General features: G+C 48.6%; 1 protein-coding gene across 2 annotated transcripts in view; it reads left to right on the forward strand.

Annotated features, from left to right (window-relative positions):
* MDN1 (midasin AAA ATPase 1) overlaps window positions 1-21,324 on the forward strand; it is a 585,757-nt gene that overhangs the window by 392,762 nt on the left and 171,671 nt on the right. For both annotated transcript variants that reach the window (XM_075340129.1, XM_075340130.1), the window contains exons 61-65: window positions 591-978; window positions 3,511-3,620; window positions 5,298-6,006; window positions 6,118-6,279; window positions 20,570-20,840. In XM_075340129.1, coding sequence (XP_075196244.1) covers window positions 591-978; window positions 3,511-3,620; window positions 5,298-6,006; window positions 6,118-6,279; window positions 20,570-20,840 — 1,640 coding nt within the window. The remainder of the gene's footprint in view (window positions 1-590; window positions 979-3,510; window positions 3,621-5,297; window positions 6,007-6,117; window positions 6,280-20,569; window positions 20,841-21,324) is intronic.

A 21,324-nucleotide genomic window follows, 5' to 3' on the forward strand; every position in this document is an offset into this window, starting at 1 on the left:
CTGCCGCGCCTGCCAGCACAACCTGTGCCTCCTGTGACCCCGCTTCACCACCACTGCTGCCCCCCTCCGGTAAGAGAACACCGGAGTATAAGACGGACCCCATTTTTCTTTTTTTTACCTTTTTTATGTCTAAGTTTGGGGTGCGTCTTATATTCCGGTGCGTCTTATAAAGCGAAAAATACGGTACATAATATCACTTCAAGAAGAGGGAAGAGAAAGGGGGCGGACGTACATTTGTGCAAAAAATTTAGCAAAATTTTAAAAAGTCAGTTGATGAATCAGCCGAAAACATCTGTACATGCCAAACACCTCCAACCGTGAAAATCATAAAAAAAAAGATCAATCAAACACATAAAATAGAATTAACAAAGGTGCATATTAAAAGAATAAGGAGCAAATGAACAATTAGCCAAAAAATACTCCTAATTGGATGGAAAAAAAATCAAATACAATAATTAATTAATCTGGCCCCTAGTATCTTTTTTTTTTTTTTTCTTTTCATTTTGTATGTGTGTATGTTGTTTATACCTAAACCATATGATGCATTTACATTTGCCAAGATTTTACTGTGACTATTTCATTTCTTACAGAAACACCGATGCCAGACTTCAAGGTCTTCTGTTATATCACCATTTTGTTGCTCTGAAGGATCTTGTGCCAGAAAGTCTACAAGAAGAATTTTTGCAGTATTGTGACCATCTGCCACTGAAAGATCTTTCTGCATTTCACTATATCCAGGACATCCTAAGAGACTGGTCTAATGAGGAAAGATTACCTGAAAACATTGTTAAGCTGTGGTTGACATGCCTACAGCAGTTTTATGCTGATGTTGATGATGCAGTTCAAACCTCTGATGCCGCCCATCGAGGGTCTCTGTGGATTAATTTGGGCATACTGCAGATTCATCTTTGGCTACCACAAACTACTTTTGACCCAGCAGTGAAAAGAAAATACAAATTGCAGTATGCAGAAGAGGAGGTAAATGAGTATACGACTCGAATGTGTAGGTTAGGGTCGTAAAAGTCTGATGTTTCAAAAAATTAAATGAATCCGATTGGTAAGGCTAAGTTCACATTTCCGTTGATTTGTATCAGTCACATGCGTCGCTTGACGCATGTGACTGATGCGCTGTTCAACGCTGTACAACGGATGACAAAGAACAGAATTCTTTGTCGGATTCCGTTGTGTGCGGGGGGCGGAGTTCGGGGGCAGAGCCGAGCGGGGGGCGGGGCCAGGCGCTGAGGATGTCAGTGGAAGTGCTGCGGTCTGCATGGCTGGGGACAGGTGAGTGTATCTGTGAGTGAGTGAGTGTGTGTATGTGCATGTATGTATGTATGTATGTATGTGTGTGCACATGCAAAGTGCGGGAGGGGGCGGAGCCGAGCGGGGGGCGGGGCCAGACGAGGGTGTCAGTGGCAGTGCTTGTCTGCATGGCTGGGGACAGGTGTGTGTGTGTGTGTGTGTGTACATACATGTGCGGAGTGCGGGAGGGGGCGGGGCCGAGCGGGGAAGTGTCGGCCTCCCTGCACACGTAACCAGCCTAAATATCGGGTAACAGCAAAGCACCCGATGTTTACCTTGGTTACCCGATATTTACCTTGGTTACGGGCCTACACCGCTTAGCGCTGGCTCCTTGCACCGTAACCAGGGTAAATATCGGGTAACCAACCAAAGCTGGTGACGTGTGCAGGGAGCCAGAGAGCATGCGCAGCGAAATCCGACGGATCTCGCTGCTCAAAAAACGTTACATGCTGCGTTCCTCCCGCCCGGCGGTCAGTCGTTCCACGACTGATCAGTCGGGCGGAGGGTGCAACGCAGCATCATCAGTCACAATCCGCTGCTCATACAAGTCTATGGGAGCAGCGGAATCCGCTAAACGGATTCCGCTGTTTACAAGAGCAGCGGATTGTGACTGATAAATTTTAGCAGAAATGTGAACTTAGCCTAAATTGCATAGAAAGAAAAATATCAAATGCCAAAACAGAAAGAAATGTAATGAAAGGCAATACAAAAAAATCTTATGTACCCCAAAATAATAGCAATAAACACATCAGCTTGGGGTGCAAAAAACAAGCCCTCAAACAGATCCATGTCCCAAAAATTGAAAACGTAATTGCTCTCAGTCATAACACAAGCAAGTTTTTTCAAAATTTCAGATTATTTTTCCACCACTTACACACTATACACGTTTGGCATATACGTTATCGTACTGACCTGCAGAATTATACTGATACTGCTGGTCAGTTTTTTTTTTTTTTGTTTTTTTTTTTTGCTAAAATGAACTCTGTAGATAAAAAAAAATCTCAGAATTTTACTTTTCTTGATGTTTCGCCACACTTGGAATTTTTCCCCGCTTGCTTTTACATCATATGATAAAATGGATGGTGACATTCAAAAGTGCAACTCATTCTACCACGAAACAAGTTTTCATACGGCTACCATATAATGACGGGAAAAAAAAAAGTTATGGCACTCTGAATAAGGGGAGGAAGAAACAAAAGCGCAAATTGAAAAATTGCCCAGTCCTTAAAGAGAACCAGCCAGCAGGATTTTCATATATAATGTAAAGCCAGTGCTATACTGGTGCTAGGATGATGAATGTAAGCATAGCTTTTGTCCTGAGATTGGATGTTTTATTTCAGAAAAATGTACAAGTAAAGTTCCATCAATGCACTGCTGTTTGATTGACAGGTGCAACAGGAAGCGAATAGGTGGGTCGGGTTTTGCAATCTATTCATGCCCCTAGCTGCATGCCTGGCTTTGGTAATGCTAGACTGTATGGGCTGCATTTCGAACACGCTCCTTTCACATGACAGAAATGACTCATACCTGGATGGAGCCCATAGTCTACATCCACAGAGGTCAGGCAGCAGACAGGGGTGGGAATGCATAGAAAAAACAGACCCACAAATTCCCGCCCCTGTGGCTCCTGTCAATCAATCAAATAGCAGTGCATTGCTGGAACTTTACTTGCACATATTTCTGAAATAAAACATCCAATTACATTCAGCATCCAGTATAGCACTGGCTTTACTTTATATATGAAAATCCTGTTGGTTCTCTTTAATGGGTTAAAATGCATGCATACTGGGTTGACCATCATGGAATATGCCATGTTTAATTGAGCAATGAGGTTGATACTAAGCATATGTGCACTTGGGACGTATCTGCCTCAGATATACCCCACATCTCAGATCCTTTGCTATACAAAGGAGTAAATTCTGCAGTAAATAATTTGCAGTATAAATCCAGGTGGCACAGCCACAACACATGGTATTTTATGCTACAGGTTTTCTGCCCAGTGTGTGAATGAGATGTCAAAATCAGATCAACCACTGGTATTGTAATAGTCAGAGGATCTTGCATGTGGGAAATGGATAGAGTTATGACACTTTACATTTAATCGAACTTGCTTTTGTATTGTAACAATATTGTAATTGTTTTTTCCTGCAATATTTGTGTTGATTTATTAAGACTAAATGTCCATTTTTGTATTTATTTGTTTTAAAGCTTCATGAATTGGAACTTGAGTGGAAGACACGAAATTTGTCATGTAGCCTTCTTACTGGACAAGAGCTTAGTGATGATGCATTGCAAAAGCATATTCATCCTCATATAAGGTGAGCCTGTGATCTCTATGTCATTCCTTGTTTCCCTGGCACACAGTCCTTGCTGGGACATTCTCAGGGTTTCTATAGGGTGTGTCTCTTCCACCAGAGCCGATATAGGATGTGGAGACCTGCCGCAATCTCCCAATGCAGGTGTCCTATGCTTGGCATGTTAAAACCGATCTATCACCAGATTTCACATTGCAAACTGCATATGGGATGCCCCTGGAATAGTCAGGTCATCACAGGGTACTGCACACTCTTTATCTCCAAGTGCAGGACTCAACCCCCCATGGTTCTGGGTTCCCAACTTGCAGTACTGCCTCCATCAGCATCCACAAATCCCAATCACACCTCGAACCACAGCCTGTCAGGCACCCCAGAGGGCTGCTAAGCTGGAATAGGGCCGTTGACTTAGGGGTCAGGCAGGGAGGTGGGAGGTGACAAGTCAGTTAGCTCCAGGGGAGCGAAGTGTGTGGAAGCTGGTTGTTGGAGCTCCCAGAGGAAAACGCAGATTGGGTTGCCTACGGTGGTCTGTACCCGGAGGAGTCTGAGACTTGGTCGTGGGAGATTGAGACTGGGTGCTGGCTTAGTCAAGGAGGATGGTGGCAGCTGCAGTCCAATAGCCGGTCTGGGGCCGAAAGTACGTCGGGGTACTGGACCCTAGGTCGGGGAGAAGCTTCAAGCAACTCTGCAATTAACCTGCGGAGGACAGGGCCTTTATGGACTGTTCCCACGAAGCTCAGAGATCAGGGGCACTAACGCAACTAGGGGGATAAGGCTTTCCAAGCAAAGCAGCCCACTGAAATCCCAAGCGTGAGCTCCTGAGAGCAAGCTCCTCTGCTACCAATAGTAGGGAGCAGGGGCCCCGACAGCTCCAAGCTTACGGGCCACCTGAACATTTTCAAATTCTGTGCACAAAGGCAGGTTACAGACCACCAGGCAGTGCTGCAGGGGACGGAACCCAGACGCGCGCTCCCCCAAGAGGGCAGCGGCACCCAGAGACTTGGTTTACTACGTTGTCAGTGTCTGCTTTCCTTCTGAGTGAGTACCCAATTAACCCCTGCTACCAGCGAGCCTGTGCTCCCCCTGCGATCCATCCCATCATTCGCGGTCCCGGGGACTATCCCTAGCTGTGGAGGATAACGTCATCTGGCTGCCCCACTCCATCACCCCGGGTACTCCCAACGGCAGTGGCGGTACTCCCTATTACTGCACACCACGGGTGGCGTCACAAACTATCTAACTCCCCTGTAAATAACCCCCCCATTACGTTTCGGAGTGATCCCGGGTCCGGAGACCCTCGAGCCACGAGTAGCGACACCCGGATCCGAGCGGTTCGATCGCTGCTGGGGTGGCACTCGTCCGAAACACATACATTATTAAGTGGATGTATCGGTCTTATCCATTCCATAACTGTATAACGCTGCTTGAAAGATTTATTTTTTTTTAAATTATGCATTTTAGGAGTCCCACGTCTGCCTTCCCTTTTTGGTAGCTGGATTATGCAGCTATTCTTAAATGGATTTTCAAAGTACATCAGCATCCAAAAGTCTTAACAGATCAATATGATAATGTATGCCACTTGTACTAATAAATCTGTTCACAATACCTGCTTCAGGCACTTGCAGTAAGTTTTGACATATATAAGATGACTTAACATGTTCTAATTACTCTATTTATCCACAGTGCTTTGCTACAAAGAATTCAGAAACTGAAAGCGATCATATATAATCTTTCCAAAAAGCAAGCTCACCGCCCCACAAGTCCAACTTATAACACCTTGTATCAGGATGTTCACAACTACCTCAACAGCATTGGCAAGATATCTTCTATCCAGGATTTTTCAGCACGTCTACTTAAAGCCCTTAACGGGAAGGGTACGAAGTCACGGCAAGGTATACTCAACCTGCTGTCTGAAGAGGTCACATGGCAGCGATCCCAACAACAATTCCGAAAAAGACTTTCAGATGAGTATTCCCTTTATCCAGATGTAGTAACTCCTCTTCAAGCTGCCATTTTACAAATGCAACATGGGATGAGAGTAATCGCCTCTGAGCTCTACGTCACAATGAACAGTGCTTTACTTTCACCACCCAAAATAACAAGTATAATTTCCTCGCTGATTGCTTTTCCATCTACATCAGAAGCATTTTCAACGTACTTTTCACACGCCGACAGTTTGTGTTCCGTTAGTTCCCTTGACATTCTAAAAAGTCTTAAAAAACTGGCTCAAAAATATCCTTGTAAAGACCAAACGTCCCAAGGAAAGGATTTAAGTTGTTGCCTAACTAAGGAGCAGCTGCTTGTGAATGGGTTACTCTATTTGCGCTGCCATATTCTTTCAAAAGGGGAGATGGAACAAAAGTCTCTGAAGCTTTTCAGGCACATATGTCAGGTCAGTGTTTATTTAGATTGTAGATTTTGTTAGTTATGGCACTTTATAGACTAAAATGTGTATGTACAGGTTCATGTACTAAGCTTTTGGAGGATGTATGTTGCTTTGTAGGCCATCATTAATGAGTGGGATGAGCAAGAGCAGATTGCTAAAGAACAGGAAGAGCAAGAAAGTAGCCTCTATAAATATAAGAGCAAAAGTCTTGGCTCTGGTGTTACAGAAAATGAAGAAGATGAAAGAGAATTCCGCATGCGATTTCCAGTGTATGAACAGGTATGATTTTTGCAAAGAAAATTTCCTTAACCCCTACACGACATCCGCTTCCGACTTGTGCCCCATACTCTGCAGATAATGGCTGTGTATTACAGCTTCTGACAGTGGAATTTAACACGTTTTGGCATGGGGTCGCCCATTTTAAGCTCCTGTCTGCGCACATATTACATGATCGCTGGTCACTGATAATTGCTATGATAACAGGGGGTCTGCTGAAGACCTCTGTGCTTGTCATAGTAGCGCTTCTTTGAAACCTGCTTGTGGCCGGGCTTCAAGGGAGACTGTGATTTTCACTATATGCAGCAATGCTATGCTGTATATAGCACAAGCGATCTGATAATTGCAGCTTCAAGTCCCCTTAAGGGACTAATGAGGACAGTGAACAGTTTAAAAAAAAAAAAAAAAAAAGTTTACATTAAAACATAAAAGTTCAAATCACCCCCCTTTTTGCCCCATTAAAAATAAGATAATACAAAATGAAAAAATAAACGTGATATTGCTGCGTTCAGAAAAGTCCTCTCTATCAAAATAGAAAATTAATTAGAGAGCGGTATACACAGTAAAAAAAAAAAACAAAAAAAAAACTCAAGAACCCCAACCCCTTTTTGTTTTTTGGTTGCTGCAATACCACAAGAAATGCAGCGAAAAAAAGTCATATCTACCGTAAAAACAATTTCCCCCAAAAATGTCAATTGTATTTTTTCAATTTTTCCCCAGTTTTGTAGTACACTATGTGATAAAATGAATGGTGTCATTCAAAAGTAAATTTCGTTCCCCATAGAACAAGCCCTCATGCCTCCGTGGACAGAAAAGTAAAAAAAAGTTATAGTTCTGGGAAAAAGGGGAGAATAAAATAAGGATAGAAATTGACCCAGTCGTTAAAGTGAACCAATAGGAAATTCATGCTACCCAAGCCTCTCCTGCTGAAACAAAGGGCAAAAAGTCTGGCTCTATGAATGTGGCCATCAAAAATATATATATTTTTTTCCACAGGTGAAACCTGAACTACATTTTTTTTATTAAAGGAAATCAGTCAGCAGGATTTCATCCCCAAACTATAGGGGCTTGTGGTAGAATCCAAGATAAGTCCAGCAATACATTTACATAGCCAATTTATTCTTCCATTACTGAGAAATCAGTAATTACTGTGCAAATCAGTCTGCAATATCTTTCACCCCAGCTCTATCCGCTGCACAGTATTGCCTCCTTATGCTTGTCTGTCGCCATTTGTTCTGTAAGACTACAGGCAAAGTAGTTAATAGCCAAACAGGAGGAGGTGGCGCTGGGCGGGAAGTAGAGGTGGAGTGACACAGGATGCAGATCTACACGCTCAGTTGCATATCATTTCAAACACTCACTAATGGAGCAACACACCGGCCATGCAGATGAATTGTTGGACTTGTTCCACATTTTAAATGTATTTCTTCATCGTTCCTTATGGGAGACCCAGACCATGGATGTATAGCTTCTGCCTCCGGAGGACACACAAAGTACTACACTCAAACGTGTAGCTCCTCCCTCCTAGCATATACACCCCCTGGTAGCCAGTCCTAGCCAGTTTCAATGCTTTGTGTTCAGGAGGTCACACACACACATGCATTCTCTGATTTTTGATTTTTGATTTTTTGGATTTCAAAGATTTGGAAGAAAAGCGGGTCCAGTCTGGACTCCCGGCATGTCCCTTCTCACCCCACTGTGTCGGCGGTGCTGTTAAGGTTGAATTTACAAGGCTGGAGCCTTCACATGCCACGCTCCTTCACCACCCCCTAGGGCTCTGGCTTGAAGTGGGAGCCGACACGGTTCTCACTGCTTTGCAGGAGACCGGTCTCCATCCGCAGCCCTGTTCAGGATTCTGCCAGACGGAGCGTTTAACCCCCCCCCAGGGACATGGCCCTGCGTCTCAGAAGCTAAGTATTGAGACGTCTTTACCACTGAAAGTGGTCTTTCCAGGGGTCCCTTGTACTTCATTTATTGGGGGGAGTGTGTTTTATGTCTGTGGTAACATTTCCGGCCGGTTCTCCAGTTTTCACTGGAGAACCGCGCCGATGGTGCCTGCACGCTGGCCGCATGTTTAAATCTAGGCCCCGGCTTCGCCTGAGGCTTAGTTTCGGTTTCACTGCCCCTGCATATTAGTTATGCAGAGGGACAGTGTGGCTCCGCCCAGCGGCTGTGCAGCACAGGGAACGGATACTCCTCACTGAGGAGAGATTCCCTCCCCTGTCTACATCATTTGCCCGCTCTCAGAGTAGGCCCCGCCCCCTCTCCTCGCTCCGGTCGCCATTTTCTCAGCGTTCTCAATGCCTGCATAGGCACAGAGATCCCACATTGTGACAAATGGGGGCCTGGGCTGAGGGACTGGAGAGCACAGAAATGTATGTTAAACGGTCTGGCAAGCCACAACCTTCACCAAGGGTGGTCCCTCCGGTGTCTAGTATTTCAGCCCGGATGGTTGTATCTGTGGCTGACAGCAGGCCCCCACTCTCAATAAAAAAAACCACTGAACCGGGGGGACCAGAGAAGCACAACACATATATGCTCCTCTCTACACACCAAGTGTGCCCACCGCACCCCCCTATCCCACTGTACATTAATTCTGTACTGAACCTCAATCCGCCAGTATCAGAGGAACAACCCTCTCTGGCAAAAAGGCTCCAGTTTACCTTGCCTAAGAGAACAATGAGTGTGTTCCTTAACCACTCCAGTTTTCAGGCCACTGTGACCAAGCCCAGGGTCTGCTCTGGCAAACGCTTCCCAAAGCGTGGTTCTGATGGCAGTTTTCCCTTTCCACCAAAGGTGGTCAAGGAGCGGGCTCATTCACCAAAGGTGGTCCCTCTGGTGTTTAGACACTCAGCCCGGACCGTTGTATCAGTGGCTGATGGCTCCTCACTTACGGCTTTGCTGTCCGCCGGGTTGTCCTTCTGGCCAAATCTGTATGGAGGCGGCAAGGGCCTCGTTCTCCCCAGCTCTTGCAGCAGTGCGGTTCTCAAAGCCATCTCTGCTTCTCTGGAGGAGATGCATTCCCTCACAGGGACTCTTTGCCCGAAATGGTTGCCTTAACTTCCAGACTTCAGTCTTTTCATCCTATGCCATGTCTGCCATGCTGGAGACTCTCACCGCACTGCGGTGGCCTCGGCTAATTTCCTCGCTCTCCGCAAGCTCCTGTGGCTTCGGAACTGGAGGGCGGATGCTTCTAAAGAAGTTCCTTGCTGGGCTCCCTTTTGCTGGGACCAGACTATTCGGGAACAACTGGATGAAATTATTAAGGAAGCTCTTGGCGGGAAGAGTTGTTCCATGCCACAAACCTAAACCAGGAAACCTGTCCAGGACACGAATCAGTCGAGGTTTCGTTCTTTTCGTTCCTCCATCTGATCGTTCTCTAAGCCCTCGGCCTCGTCCACTGGCTCAGCCAAGGATTGTAAACCCAAATGGCGCACGAGAAGACCGCAGGAGATGCTGCCACTAAGTCAGCCTCCTCCTGGCTATCTGGCCACGCCAGCAACGTCCTTGGTCGGTGGCAGGCTCTCCCACTTTGGCGACGTATGCTTTTAACACGTCTCCGATCAGTGGGTGCGAGATACCATCTCCCACGGCTACAGGATAGAATTCTATCCAGCCCGCCAAACAGGTTTTTTTCTGCAACTCCCCGCTGCTCCAAGGCCGCGCCTTCTCACAGGCTGTGGCGTTCTTGCAGGCCACTGGAGTAATTGTACCGGTTCCCGACTGGGAACGGTTCTGAGATTTCTGCTTAAATCTATTCCTAGTACCTGAAGAGGGCGATGCCTTCCGACCTGGATCTCAAGCTTCTCAAGCATGTTCAGGTGCGGCATTGTCGCATGGAGTCTCTGCGATCAATCAATGACCCAAGGAGATTCCCTAGCATCCATCGACATCAGAGATGCCTATCTGCATGTGCCAATCGCAGTTTCACACCAGCCTTGGCTACGTTTTGCATTCAGAGTGGTCCAATTCGTGGCTCTTCCCTTGGGGTTAGCCACGGCCCCTCGAGTATTCTCAAGGGCGGGGCAGCTGTGATTGCGGTCCTGCACCTCTAGGGGTTGGCAGTGATCCTTTTGTCCTGGACAGCCTTCTAGTTTGGGCTTCATCCAGTGCAAACTGTTAGCGGAGTGCCTCGCTCACTTTCGCCACTCTAACCAATTCGGGTGGGTTGTCATTCTGTCCAAGCCCACTCTGACTTCGACCCAGAAGTTCATATTCCCAGGGACGCAATTCGAGACTCTGTTGGCACTTGTGAAGCTGCCTTTAGTCAAACAGCAGTCCCCCCCGCTGGCGGTCGACGTCGTTCCATCAGGCACCTAATACAGGTGCTGGATCAGATGGTGGTGTCAATGGAAGTGATTCCCTTGCCTAGTTCCATCTGCGTCCTCTGCGGCTGGATATTTTCCGCTGTTGGAACAAGCGGACTTCCTCCTTCCACGGGGTGGCGGTTTCGCCACAGACCAGGGGCTCGTTTCAGTGGTGGCTTAGGCCCCTCTGTCTCAGGGACGCTCCTTCCTGGCTCCGTCCCGGGTGATCCTCACCAAGATGCTAGTCTATCCGGCTGGGGAGCAGTATATCTCCACCATGGAGCGCAGGGCACTTGGACTCTGTCCGAATTAGCCCTCTGGATCAACGTGCTGGAAATCAGAGCTGTGTTTCTAGCTCTCTAAGCCTTTCGCCATCTGTTGGCGGCCAGGCACATTCGAGTCCAGTCAGACAACGCTACAGCGTTTGCCTACATCAACCTCCAGGGCGAGACACTCAGCCGCCTGACAATGTTGGAGGTTCATCGCATTCTTCAGTGGACGGAGGACTCCTAGTGCACCATATCCGCAGCCCACATCTCAGACGTGGGAAACTGGGAGGCAGATTGTCTCAGCCGTCAAACCGTGGCTCCACGATCCTCAGGTTTTTTGCGGCAGACGCACTGGTTCAAGTTTGGTCCCAGCTTCGTCTGTCTTACGTGTTTCACTCTCTAGTTCTTGCCCAGAGTCCTCCGCAAGATCAGAAAGGAGGGCCGTCGGGTCATTCTCATTACTCCAGACTGACCCAGGCAAGCTTGGTACCCTGACCTGCTCCGTCTGTCCGTAGAGATGCCATAGCATCTCCCGGACTGTCCAGACCTTCTCTCACGAGGTCCGTCTTTCCGCCAGAACCTGCGGTTCTTAGATTGACGGCGTGGCGTTTGAGTCATGGATCTTGACGACTTCTGGTACCTGAAGTCATCTCCACTATGACTCGAGCTCGGAAGTATCCTTTGGCCTTTTGGCCTTGCCGACCCTCCTGTCCCTTCTACAGTCCGGTCTGCAGCTAGGACTATCCCTCAATTCCCTTAAGGGACAGGTCTCTGCTCTGTCAGCGTTGTGCCAGCGGCGTATCGCCCGGCTGGTCCAGGTGCGCTCCTTCATGCAGGGCGCATCTCACATTATTCCGCCTTACCGGCGGCCTTTGGAGCCCTGGGACCTTAATTCGGTCCTCACTGTTTCCGGAAACCCCCCTTTGAGCCTCTTAGGGAGGTTTCTTTGTTTAGTCTTTCACAGAAAGTGGTCTTTCTAGTGGCCATAACTTCCCTCAAGGGAGTCTCTGTTGTGGCCGTACTCTCTTCGGAGTCCTCCTTCACCAAGACAAGGTGGTTCTCCGTCCGACTCCGGACTTTCTCCCTAAGGTGGTTGCTGCTTCCACCTTAACCGGGGCATTTTTCCTGCCTTCCTTTTGTCCGGCTCCTGTTCATCGCTTTGAAAGGGCGTTGCATACTCTGGATCTGGTGCGGGCGCTCCGGATCTATGTGACTCGCACCGCGGTTCTTAGGCGGTGCACCTCTCCTTTGTGCTGACCGCTGGTCAGCGTAAGGGCCTCTCTGCATTTAAGCCGACCCTGGCTCGTTGGTTTAGGTCGGCCTTTTTCCGATACCTACCAGTGTACTCAAGTGCCTCTCCCGCCGGGGATCAAGGCACATTTGATCAGAGCTGTCGGTCCCTCTTAGGCTTTCAGGCCCAGGCTAAGGCTCAGCAGGTCTGTCAGACTGCCACTTGGACTAGTCTGCATACCTTTTCGAAGCACTACCAAGTGCATGCTCTTGCTTCGGCAGATGCGAGCTTGGGCAGACGCATCCTTCAGGCGGCTGTCGCCCATTTGTGAAGTTAGGTTTCACCTACTTCTCAGTTTTCTGTTTATTCCCACCCATGGACTGCTTTGAGACGTCCCATGGTCTGGGTCTCCCATAAGGAACGATGAAGAAAAAGAGAATTTTGTTACTTACCGTAAATTCTTTTTCTTATAGTTCCGACATGGGAGACCCAGCACCCTCCCTGTTGCCTGTCGGCAGGTTTCTTGTTCCGTGTGTTATCACCGGCTGTTGTTGTAGACAGAGGTTCCGGTTGTTCCGGGTTTTGCTCTGTCTCTACTTGTGGGTGGATGTCCTCCTTCAGCTTTTGCACTAAACTGGCTAGGACTGGCTACCAGGGGGTGTATATGCTAGGAGGGAGGAGCTACACGTTTGAGTGTAGTACTTTGTGTGTCCTCCGGAGGCAGAAGCTATACACCATGGTCTGGGTCTCCCATGTCGGAACTATAAGAAAAAGAATTTACGGTAAGTAACAAAATTCTCTTTTTTCTTGAGATTTTATGTGATTCAAACATACAAGGTAGCAAGTATTTGTTATGTGTAAAGGAAAGGATGCATAATAGCTCCAGCTCAGTGAGGTTGGATGGAGAGCGTTTGTGAACAGCAATTTTCAAGTCTTTCCACAGATCCTCAATGTGATATAGGTCTGGACTGTGACTGGGCTATTCACACACATGAATATGCTTTGATCCATACCATTCCATTGTAGCTGTGGCAGTATGTCAAGGGTGGTTATCCTGCAGGAAAGTGAACCTATAACCCCAGTCCCAAGTCTTTTACAACCTTTAACAGATTTTCCTCCAGGATTGCCCTGTATTTAGTTCCTTCCATCTTTCCATCAACTTTGACCAGCTTTCCTGTCCATGCTGACAAAAAGCATCCCCAAAGCCATGTTTGACAGTGAGGATTGTATTTTCAGGGTGAAGTACAGTGTTAGTTGTTAGTTTTCTGCCACACACAGCGCTTTTACTTTTAGTAAAAAAAAAAAAAAGAAGTTCTTCCACCTGCTGGTTTTGTACCCTACATGGCATTTTAGACTGCAAACAAGACCTCTTATGACCTGCTTTCAAAAATGGCTTTCTTCTTGCCACTCTTCCATAAAGGCCAGATTCTCTTATCTGAGCTGTAGATCACTGCGGCCTCCAGATTGACCATGGTCCCCATGGCTGCTTGTCTAGTTAGTGCTCTCAATGCTTGGGATATTAGTTTAGGTGGATGGCCATGTCTTGGTATGTTTACAGTAATGCCACACTCCTTCTATTTTTGGATGATGGATTGAACAGTACTCAGAGATGTTCAAGGCTTGGGCTATTTCTTTGTTGCTCCATTGGGAGACCCAGACAATTGGGTGTATAGCTTCTGCCTCCGGAGGCCACACAAAGTATTACACTTAAAAGTGTAAAGCCCCTCCCCTTCTGCCTATACACCCTCCCGTGCATCACGGGCTCCTCAGTTCTAATGCTTTGTGCGAAGGAGGCACACATGCACGCATAGCTCCACTGTTTAGTCAGCAGCAGCTGCTGACTATGTCGGATGGAAGAAAAGAGGGCCCATACTAAAGGGCCCCCAGCATGCTCCCTTCTCACCCCACTCTTGTCGGCGGTGTTGTTAAGGTTGAGGTACCCATTGCGGGTACGGAGGCTGGAGCCCACATGCTGTTTTCCTTCCCCATCCCCCTTAGGGCTCTGGGTGAAGTGGGATCCTAATCGGTCTCCAGGCACTGAGACCGTGCTCCATCCACAGCCCTGGAGATTCTGCTGGACAAGGAGCCGAGTATCGTCAGGGACAAGGCCCTGCTACTTTGAGGTACTCTGTGTCCCCGTGGGGACCGCGCACAGACACACTGCAGCACTGCTGGGTGTGTTAGTGCACCGGGGACGGCGGCACTGACCGCGCTTGTGCCATTACACACTGCAGCGTAGCTGGGTGTGTTAGTTTACTGGGGACTGCCGCGCTGACCGCCGCTGCCATTTTTACACTGCGGCGCGGCTGGGACTGTTAGTGCGCCGACCGCGCTTATACGCGCCGACCGCGCTTATACGCCGGCCGCGCTTATCACTTTAGTCCCCGGCTTTTGCGGCCTAGTCTCACTGTTTCCCGCCCACAGGCCTGCCAGTCAGGGGAAGGGCGTGACGCTGCACAGGATGTCAGCGCTGAGAGCTGGAGCATGCTTTGCATACTCCACCCCTCTCACTGAGCACAGTGGGGACGCCGGATTCCCGCACTTTCTAGGGCACGCCCACGGCCCCCTCCTCTCCACAGGACGCCGGCAGCCATTCCTGTCAGCTTTTCTGTTGCTGGAGAGGGGAGACAAGCTCTGGGGGTCCCAGACAGGGATTCTGGTGATCACATAAGCAGCACCTGAGGTGCTGACCCCACTAGTGCCGAAGTGTACATATATATTTATATGCTTGTATGCTATACATTGCACTGTACGGTCGCACTATTGATTTTTGGCTATATACCCTCCTGGATTGCTCAGAGGAGATAACAGCATGTTGTCCCCGAAAAGCAAGGGTGCCAAAGCACAGGTTTACTATGCTGCCTGTACCGCATGTACGGCTATACTACCGGCAGGTTCCACAGACCCTCATTGTGTGCAATGCACGGCCCCTGTAGCACTTACTAAGCCGGAGCCTCTGCTAATGGTGGCCCAGGGAGACCCACCTGTTAACACTGTCCAGGTGACGGGGACGGAGTTGGCAGTTTTTGCTGATAGACTTTCTGAGACTATGGCTGGGATGCTCGAAACCTTGCAGTCCAGACCGGTATCTCAGACCATGGGCACTGTTGAATCTTGCACCCTGGTCCCCCCCGTTGGACCAACAATGTGCTCCCGGGGTGTCTCATAGGTCCCAGGGTGAAGGCTCTGACACGGACCGCAGTCCCAGACCTCCTAAGCGAGCTCGCTGGGAGCTTCCCTGGACATCATCACATTGTTCAGGGTCTCAGCAACTCTCTGTATGATGAAGCGGAGGTAGCTGATCAGGATTCTGATCCTGAGGCCGCTCTCAACCTGGATACACCTGATGGTGACGCCATGGTGAATGATCTTATAGCGTCCATTAATCAAATGTTGGATATTTCTCCCTCAGCCCCAACGGCTGAGGAGTCAGCTTTTCAGCAGGAGAGATTCCGTTTCAGGTACCCCAAGCGTACATTGAGTACGTTTCTGGACCACTCTGACTTCAGGGAGGCAGTCCAGAAACACCGAGCTTGTCCATAAGCGTTTTTCCAAGCGCCTTAAGGATACACGTTACCCTTCCCCTCTGACGTTGTCAAGGGCTGGGCTCAGTGTCCCAAGGTGGATCCCCCAATCTCCAGACTGGCGGCTAGATCCATAGTTGCAGTGGAAGATGGGGCTTCACTCAAAGATGCCACTGACAGACAGATGGAGCTCCGGTTGAAATCCATCTATGAAGCTATCGGCGCGTCTTTTGCTCCAGCATTCGCAGCCGTATGGGCACTCCAAGCGATCTCAGCGGGTCAAGCGCAAATTGACGCAGTCACACGTACGTCTGCGCCGCAAGTGGCGTCTTTAACCTCTCAGACGTCGGCATTTGCGTCCTACGCCATTAATGCTGTCCTGGACTCTGCGAGCCGGACGGCGGTTGCGTCCGCCACTTCGGTGGCAATACGCAGGGCCTTGTGGCTGCGGGAATGGAAGGCAGATTCTGCTTCCAAAAAGTGCTTGACCACTTTGCCATTTTCTGGCGACCGCTTGTTTGGTGAGCGATTGGATGAAATCATCAAACAATCCAAGGGAAAGGATACATCCTTACCCCAGGCTAAACCGAACATACCCCAACAGAGGAGGGGACAGTCGAGGTTTGGGTCCTTTCGGGGCGCGGGCAGGTCCCAATTCTCCTCGTCCAAAAGACCTCAGAAGGATCAGAGGAACTCCGATTCATGGCGGTCTAAGTCACGTCCTAAAAAGACCGCCGGAGGTACCACTACCAAGGCGGCTTCCTCATGACTTTCGGCCTCCTCACGCCGCATCCTCGGTCGGTGGCAGGCTCTCCCGCTTTTGCGACTCCTGGCTGCCACAGGTAAAAGACCGTTGGGTGAGAGACATTCTGTCTCACGGTTACAGGATAGAGTTCAGCTCTCGTCCTCCGATTAGATTCTTCAGAACATCCCCGCCTCCCGAGAGAGCCGATGCTCTCATGCAGGCGGCGGGCACTCTGAAGGTAGAAGGAGTGGTGGTTCCGGTTCCTTTTCAGCAACCGGGTCACGGTTTTTACTCCAACTTGTTTGTGGTTCCAAAGAAGGACGGGTCTTTCCGTCCGGTCCTGGACCTAAAACTGCTCAACAAACACGTAAAAAACAGGCGGTTCCGGATGGAATCCCTCCGCTCCGTCATCGCCTCAATGTCCCAAGGGGATTTCCTGGCATCGATCGATATCAAAGATGCTTATCTCCACGTGCAGATTGCACCAGAGCATCAGCGCTTCCTGCGTTTCGCCATAGGGGACGAACACCTTCAGTTCGTGGCACTGCCTTTCGGCCTGGCGACAGCCCCACGGGTTTTCACCAAGGTCATGGCAACGGCAGTAGCGGTCCTCCACTCTCAGGGACACTCGGTGATCCCTTACTTAGACGATCTGTTTGTCAAGGCACCCTCTCAGGAGGCATGCCAACACAGCCTCAACGCTACTCTGGAGACTCTCCAGAGTTTCGGTTGGATCATCAATTTTCCAAAGTCAAATCTGACACCGGCCCAATCGCTGACATATCTTGGCATGGAGTTTCATACCCTCTCAGCGATGGTGATGCTTCCGCTGAACAAACAGCGGTCACTGCAGACAGGGTTGCAATCTCTCCTTCAAGGTCAGTCACACACCCTGAAGCGCCTCATGCACTTCCTGGGGAAGATGGTGGCAGCAATGGAGGCAGTCCCTTTCGCGCAGTTTCACCTGCGTCCTCTTCAATGGGACATCCTACGCAAATGGAACAGGAAGTCGACGTCCCTCGACAGGAACGTCTCCCTCTCTCAGGCAGCCAAAGATTCCCTTCGGTGGTGGCTTCTTCCCACTTCATTGTCGAAGGGGAAATCCTTCCTACCCCCATCCTGGGCGGGGGTCACGACGGACGCGAGTCTGTCAGGGTGGGGAGCAGTTTGTCTCCACCACAGGGCTCAGGGTACGTGGACTCAGCAAGAGTCCTCCCTTCAGATCAATGTTCTGGAGATCAGGGCAGTGTATCTTGCCCTAAAAGCTGTCCAGCAGTGGCTGGAAGGCAAGCAAGATCCGAATTCAGTCGGACAACTCCACAGCGGTGGCTTACATCAACCACCAAGGCGGAACACGCAATCGGCAAGCCTTCCAGGAAGTCCGGCGGATTTTGATGTGGGTGGAAGCCACGGCCTCCACCATATCCGCAGTCCACATCCCGGGCGTAGAAAACGGGGAAGTAGTCTTTCTCAGTCGCCAGGGCATGGACGCAGGGGAATGGTCCTTTCACCCGGACGTGTTTCAGGAGATCTGTTGCTGCTGGGGGAGGCCGGACGTCGACCTAATGGCGTCCCGGCACAACAACAAGGTCCCGGCATTCTTGGCACGGTCTCACGAGCACAGAGCTCTGGCGGCAGACGCCTTAGTTCAGGATTGGTCGCAGTTTTAACTTCCTTATGTGTTCCCACCTCTGGCACTGTTGCCCAGAGTGTTACGCAAGATCAGGTCAGATGCCGCCGCGCCATTCTCGTTGCTCCAGAATGGCCGAGGAGGTCGTGGTACCCGGATCTGTGGCATCTCACGGCGGGCCAACCGTGGGCACTACCAGACCGACCAGACTTACTGTCCCAAGGGCCGTTTTTTCCATCTGAATTCTGCGGCCCCCAACCTGACTGTGTGGCCATTGAGTCCTGGATCCTAGCGTCCTCAGGGTTATCTCAAGGGGTCATTGCCACTATGAGACAGGCCAGGAAACCAACGTCTGCCAAGATCTACCACAGGGCGTGGAAGATATTCTGGTATTGGTGCTCTGATCAGGGAGTTTCTCCCTGGCCATTTGCCTTGCCCTCTTTTCTTTCCTTCCTTCAATCCGGATTGGAAAAAGGTTTGTCTCTCGGCTCCCTTAAGGGACAAGTCTCAGCGCTCTCTGTGTTCTTTCAGAAGCGCCTAGCCAGGCTTCCTCAGGTACGCACGTTCCTGCAGGGGGTTTGCCACATATTCCCTCCTTACAGGCGGCCGTTAGAACCGTGGGATCTAAACAGGGTTCTGATGGCCCTTCAGAAGCCACCTTTCGAACCTTTGAAGGATATCTCTCTTTCTCGCCTTTCGCAGAAAGTGGTCTTCCTAGTTGCGGTCACATCACTTCGGAGAGTGTCTGAGCTGGCAGCACTATCATGCAAGGCTCCTTTCCTGGTGTTTCACCAGGACAAGGTGGTACTGCGCCCGGTTCCGGAATTTTTTTCCGAAGGTGGTATCCACCTTTCATCTCAATCAGGATATCTCCTTACCTTCTTTTTGGCCTCATCCAGTTCATCAATGTGAAAGGGATTTGCATTTGTTAGATCTGGTGAGAGCTCTCAGAATCTACATTTCCCGTACGGCGCCCCTGCGCCGCTCGGATGCACTCTTTGTCCTTGTCGCTGGTCAGCGTAAGGGATCACAGGCTTCCAAATCCACCCTGGCTCGGTGGATCAAGGAAACAATTCTCAAAGCCTACCGTTCTTCTGGTCTTCCGGTTCCCTCAGGGCTGAAGGCCCATTCTACCAGAGCCGTGGGTGCGTCCTGGGCTTTGCGGCACCAGGATACGGCTCAGCAGGTGTGCCAGGCGGCTACCTGGTCGAGCCTGCACACTTTCACCAAACACTATCAGGTGCATACCTATGCTTCGGCGGATGCCAGCCTAGGTAGACGAGTCCTTCAGGCGGCGGTTGCCCACCTGTAGGAAAGGGCCGTTTTATGGCTCTATTACGAGGTATTATTTTACCCACCCAGGGACTGCTTTTGGACGTCCCAATTGTCTGGGTCTCCCAATGGAGCGACAAAGAAGAAGGGAATTTTGTTTACTTACCGTAAATTCCTTTTCTTCTAGCTCCAATTGGGAGACCCAGCACCCGCCCTGTTCCCTTCGGGCTGTTGTGTTTTTTCGTGTACACATGTTGTTCATGTTGAATGGTTTCAGTTCTCCGATAATTCTTCGGATTGAATTTACTTTAACCAGTTTATTAGCTTTCCTCCTTCTTGCTTTTGCACTAAAACTGAGGAGCCCGTGATGCACGGAAGGGTGTATAGGCAGAAGGGGAGGGGCTTTACACTTTTAAGTGTAATACTTTGTGTGGCCTCCGGAGGCAGAAGCTATACACCCAATTGTCTGGGTCTCCCAATTGGAGCTAGAAGAAAAGGAATTTACGGTAAGTAAACACAATTCCCTTCTTTTTCATTACCTAACCCTGCTTTTTTCTTTTCCACAAGTTTATCCCTGACCTGTCTAGTGTGTTCCTTGGTTTTCATGATGTTGTTTGATCGTTAATGTTCTCAAACAAACCTTTGAGTCTTTCACAGAACAGCAGTTGTTATAAGAATAAATTAAACAGATAAGGACTGCATTTACTACTTAGGTGACAACTGTAGGCAAATGATCCCTCAGAATTTTATTTAGGTGTATTGGAGTGCAGTAGACTGAATACAAATGCACGCCACAATTTTAGGACATACAGTATATGTTTAAAATATTAACAAAACCACGTATCCATTTCCTTTACACTTCACAAATACTTGCTACTTTGTGGTGGTATATCACATAAAATCCCAATAATATACATTTTAAGTTTGTGTGTATAATGTGAAAAAATGAGGAAACGTTCACGTGGTATGAATACTTTATGAAGGCACTGTAACTAGTTTACAGTGTAAAATCCTGCTTACAGATTCCCTTTAAATTTTAATGCTTCTTCAAATGTAAAACTTTGTCATAATTTTCTGGGATGGTACACCGCTTGAGAAGCAGTAGATTTCATGGACATGTCTTTATCTATGAAATTAAAAGAAGTTAATAACATACTTTCAGGACCTCCAGCGCTGAATTGTAAGAACAAGTGGGGCTTCCATGGGTCCAGTTGTAATAGGCAGTTCTTGGAGGTTAATCCTTTTACCCTGTTGATATATTTTGTGATACGTTGCGTACAGTTTTGTGATGTGCACTTCTTTGCTTATTTTATAGGATTTTGCAGACATAACAGAACAATTTAACCTGGATAATTTTATGGAGACACAAGGCAGCGATGGTGAAGTAGTGGATCAATCTAGACTTTTGTCTCAGAGTTCAATGCATACTGTGATGCTTGTTCATCAACAGCTTTGTCTCAGTGTTGCCAGATCTCACTGGTATCAACAGAAGCCAGCACAGCATCTTACCAGAAATTACCTGACAGCGTTCCTCTCTTGTTACCAGACCTGTGCTGCTCTCATAGAATCTCTTTACCCCCTTCTAGGTATGGGTTTATTTTTAATAGTATGGTTAAAATGTGTAACTTTGTCATGTAGAAGGGGTGATTTGGAAAACATCAGTTACTGCTGACATTTAGCAGGTATACCTACTGTACGGCGTAAGCAGCATCTCCTTTTATTTATTCTTGTGTATATACTGTAGCTCCATCATATTACACATTTTACAGAAGTATCATCACTGTCCCCATTGGTACTCACAATCTAAATTCCCTATCAGTATTGTCTTTCGAGTGTGGGTGGAAACCCATACAAACTCCTTGCAGATGTTGTCCTTGGTGGCATTTGAACCCAGTATTCCAGAAAAGCCACTGGCTGCACAGTACAGCCTACCTTAAAAACTAAATCACTGGCAAGCAGAGGATTATCCAGATGTAGAAACACGTCTGCTTTTTCCAAAACCGGATTGTGTTAAGTAACGCGGCTCAGTCCGATTGCTTCAGTCGATTTGATGAGCACTACCAAATATAC

This window comes from Anomaloglossus baeobatrachus, chromosome 3, assembly GCF_048569485.1.
Source record: "Anomaloglossus baeobatrachus isolate aAnoBae1 chromosome 3, aAnoBae1.hap1, whole genome shotgun sequence".
NCBI lineage: Eukaryota > Metazoa > Chordata > Amphibia > Anura > Aromobatidae > Anomaloglossus > Anomaloglossus baeobatrachus.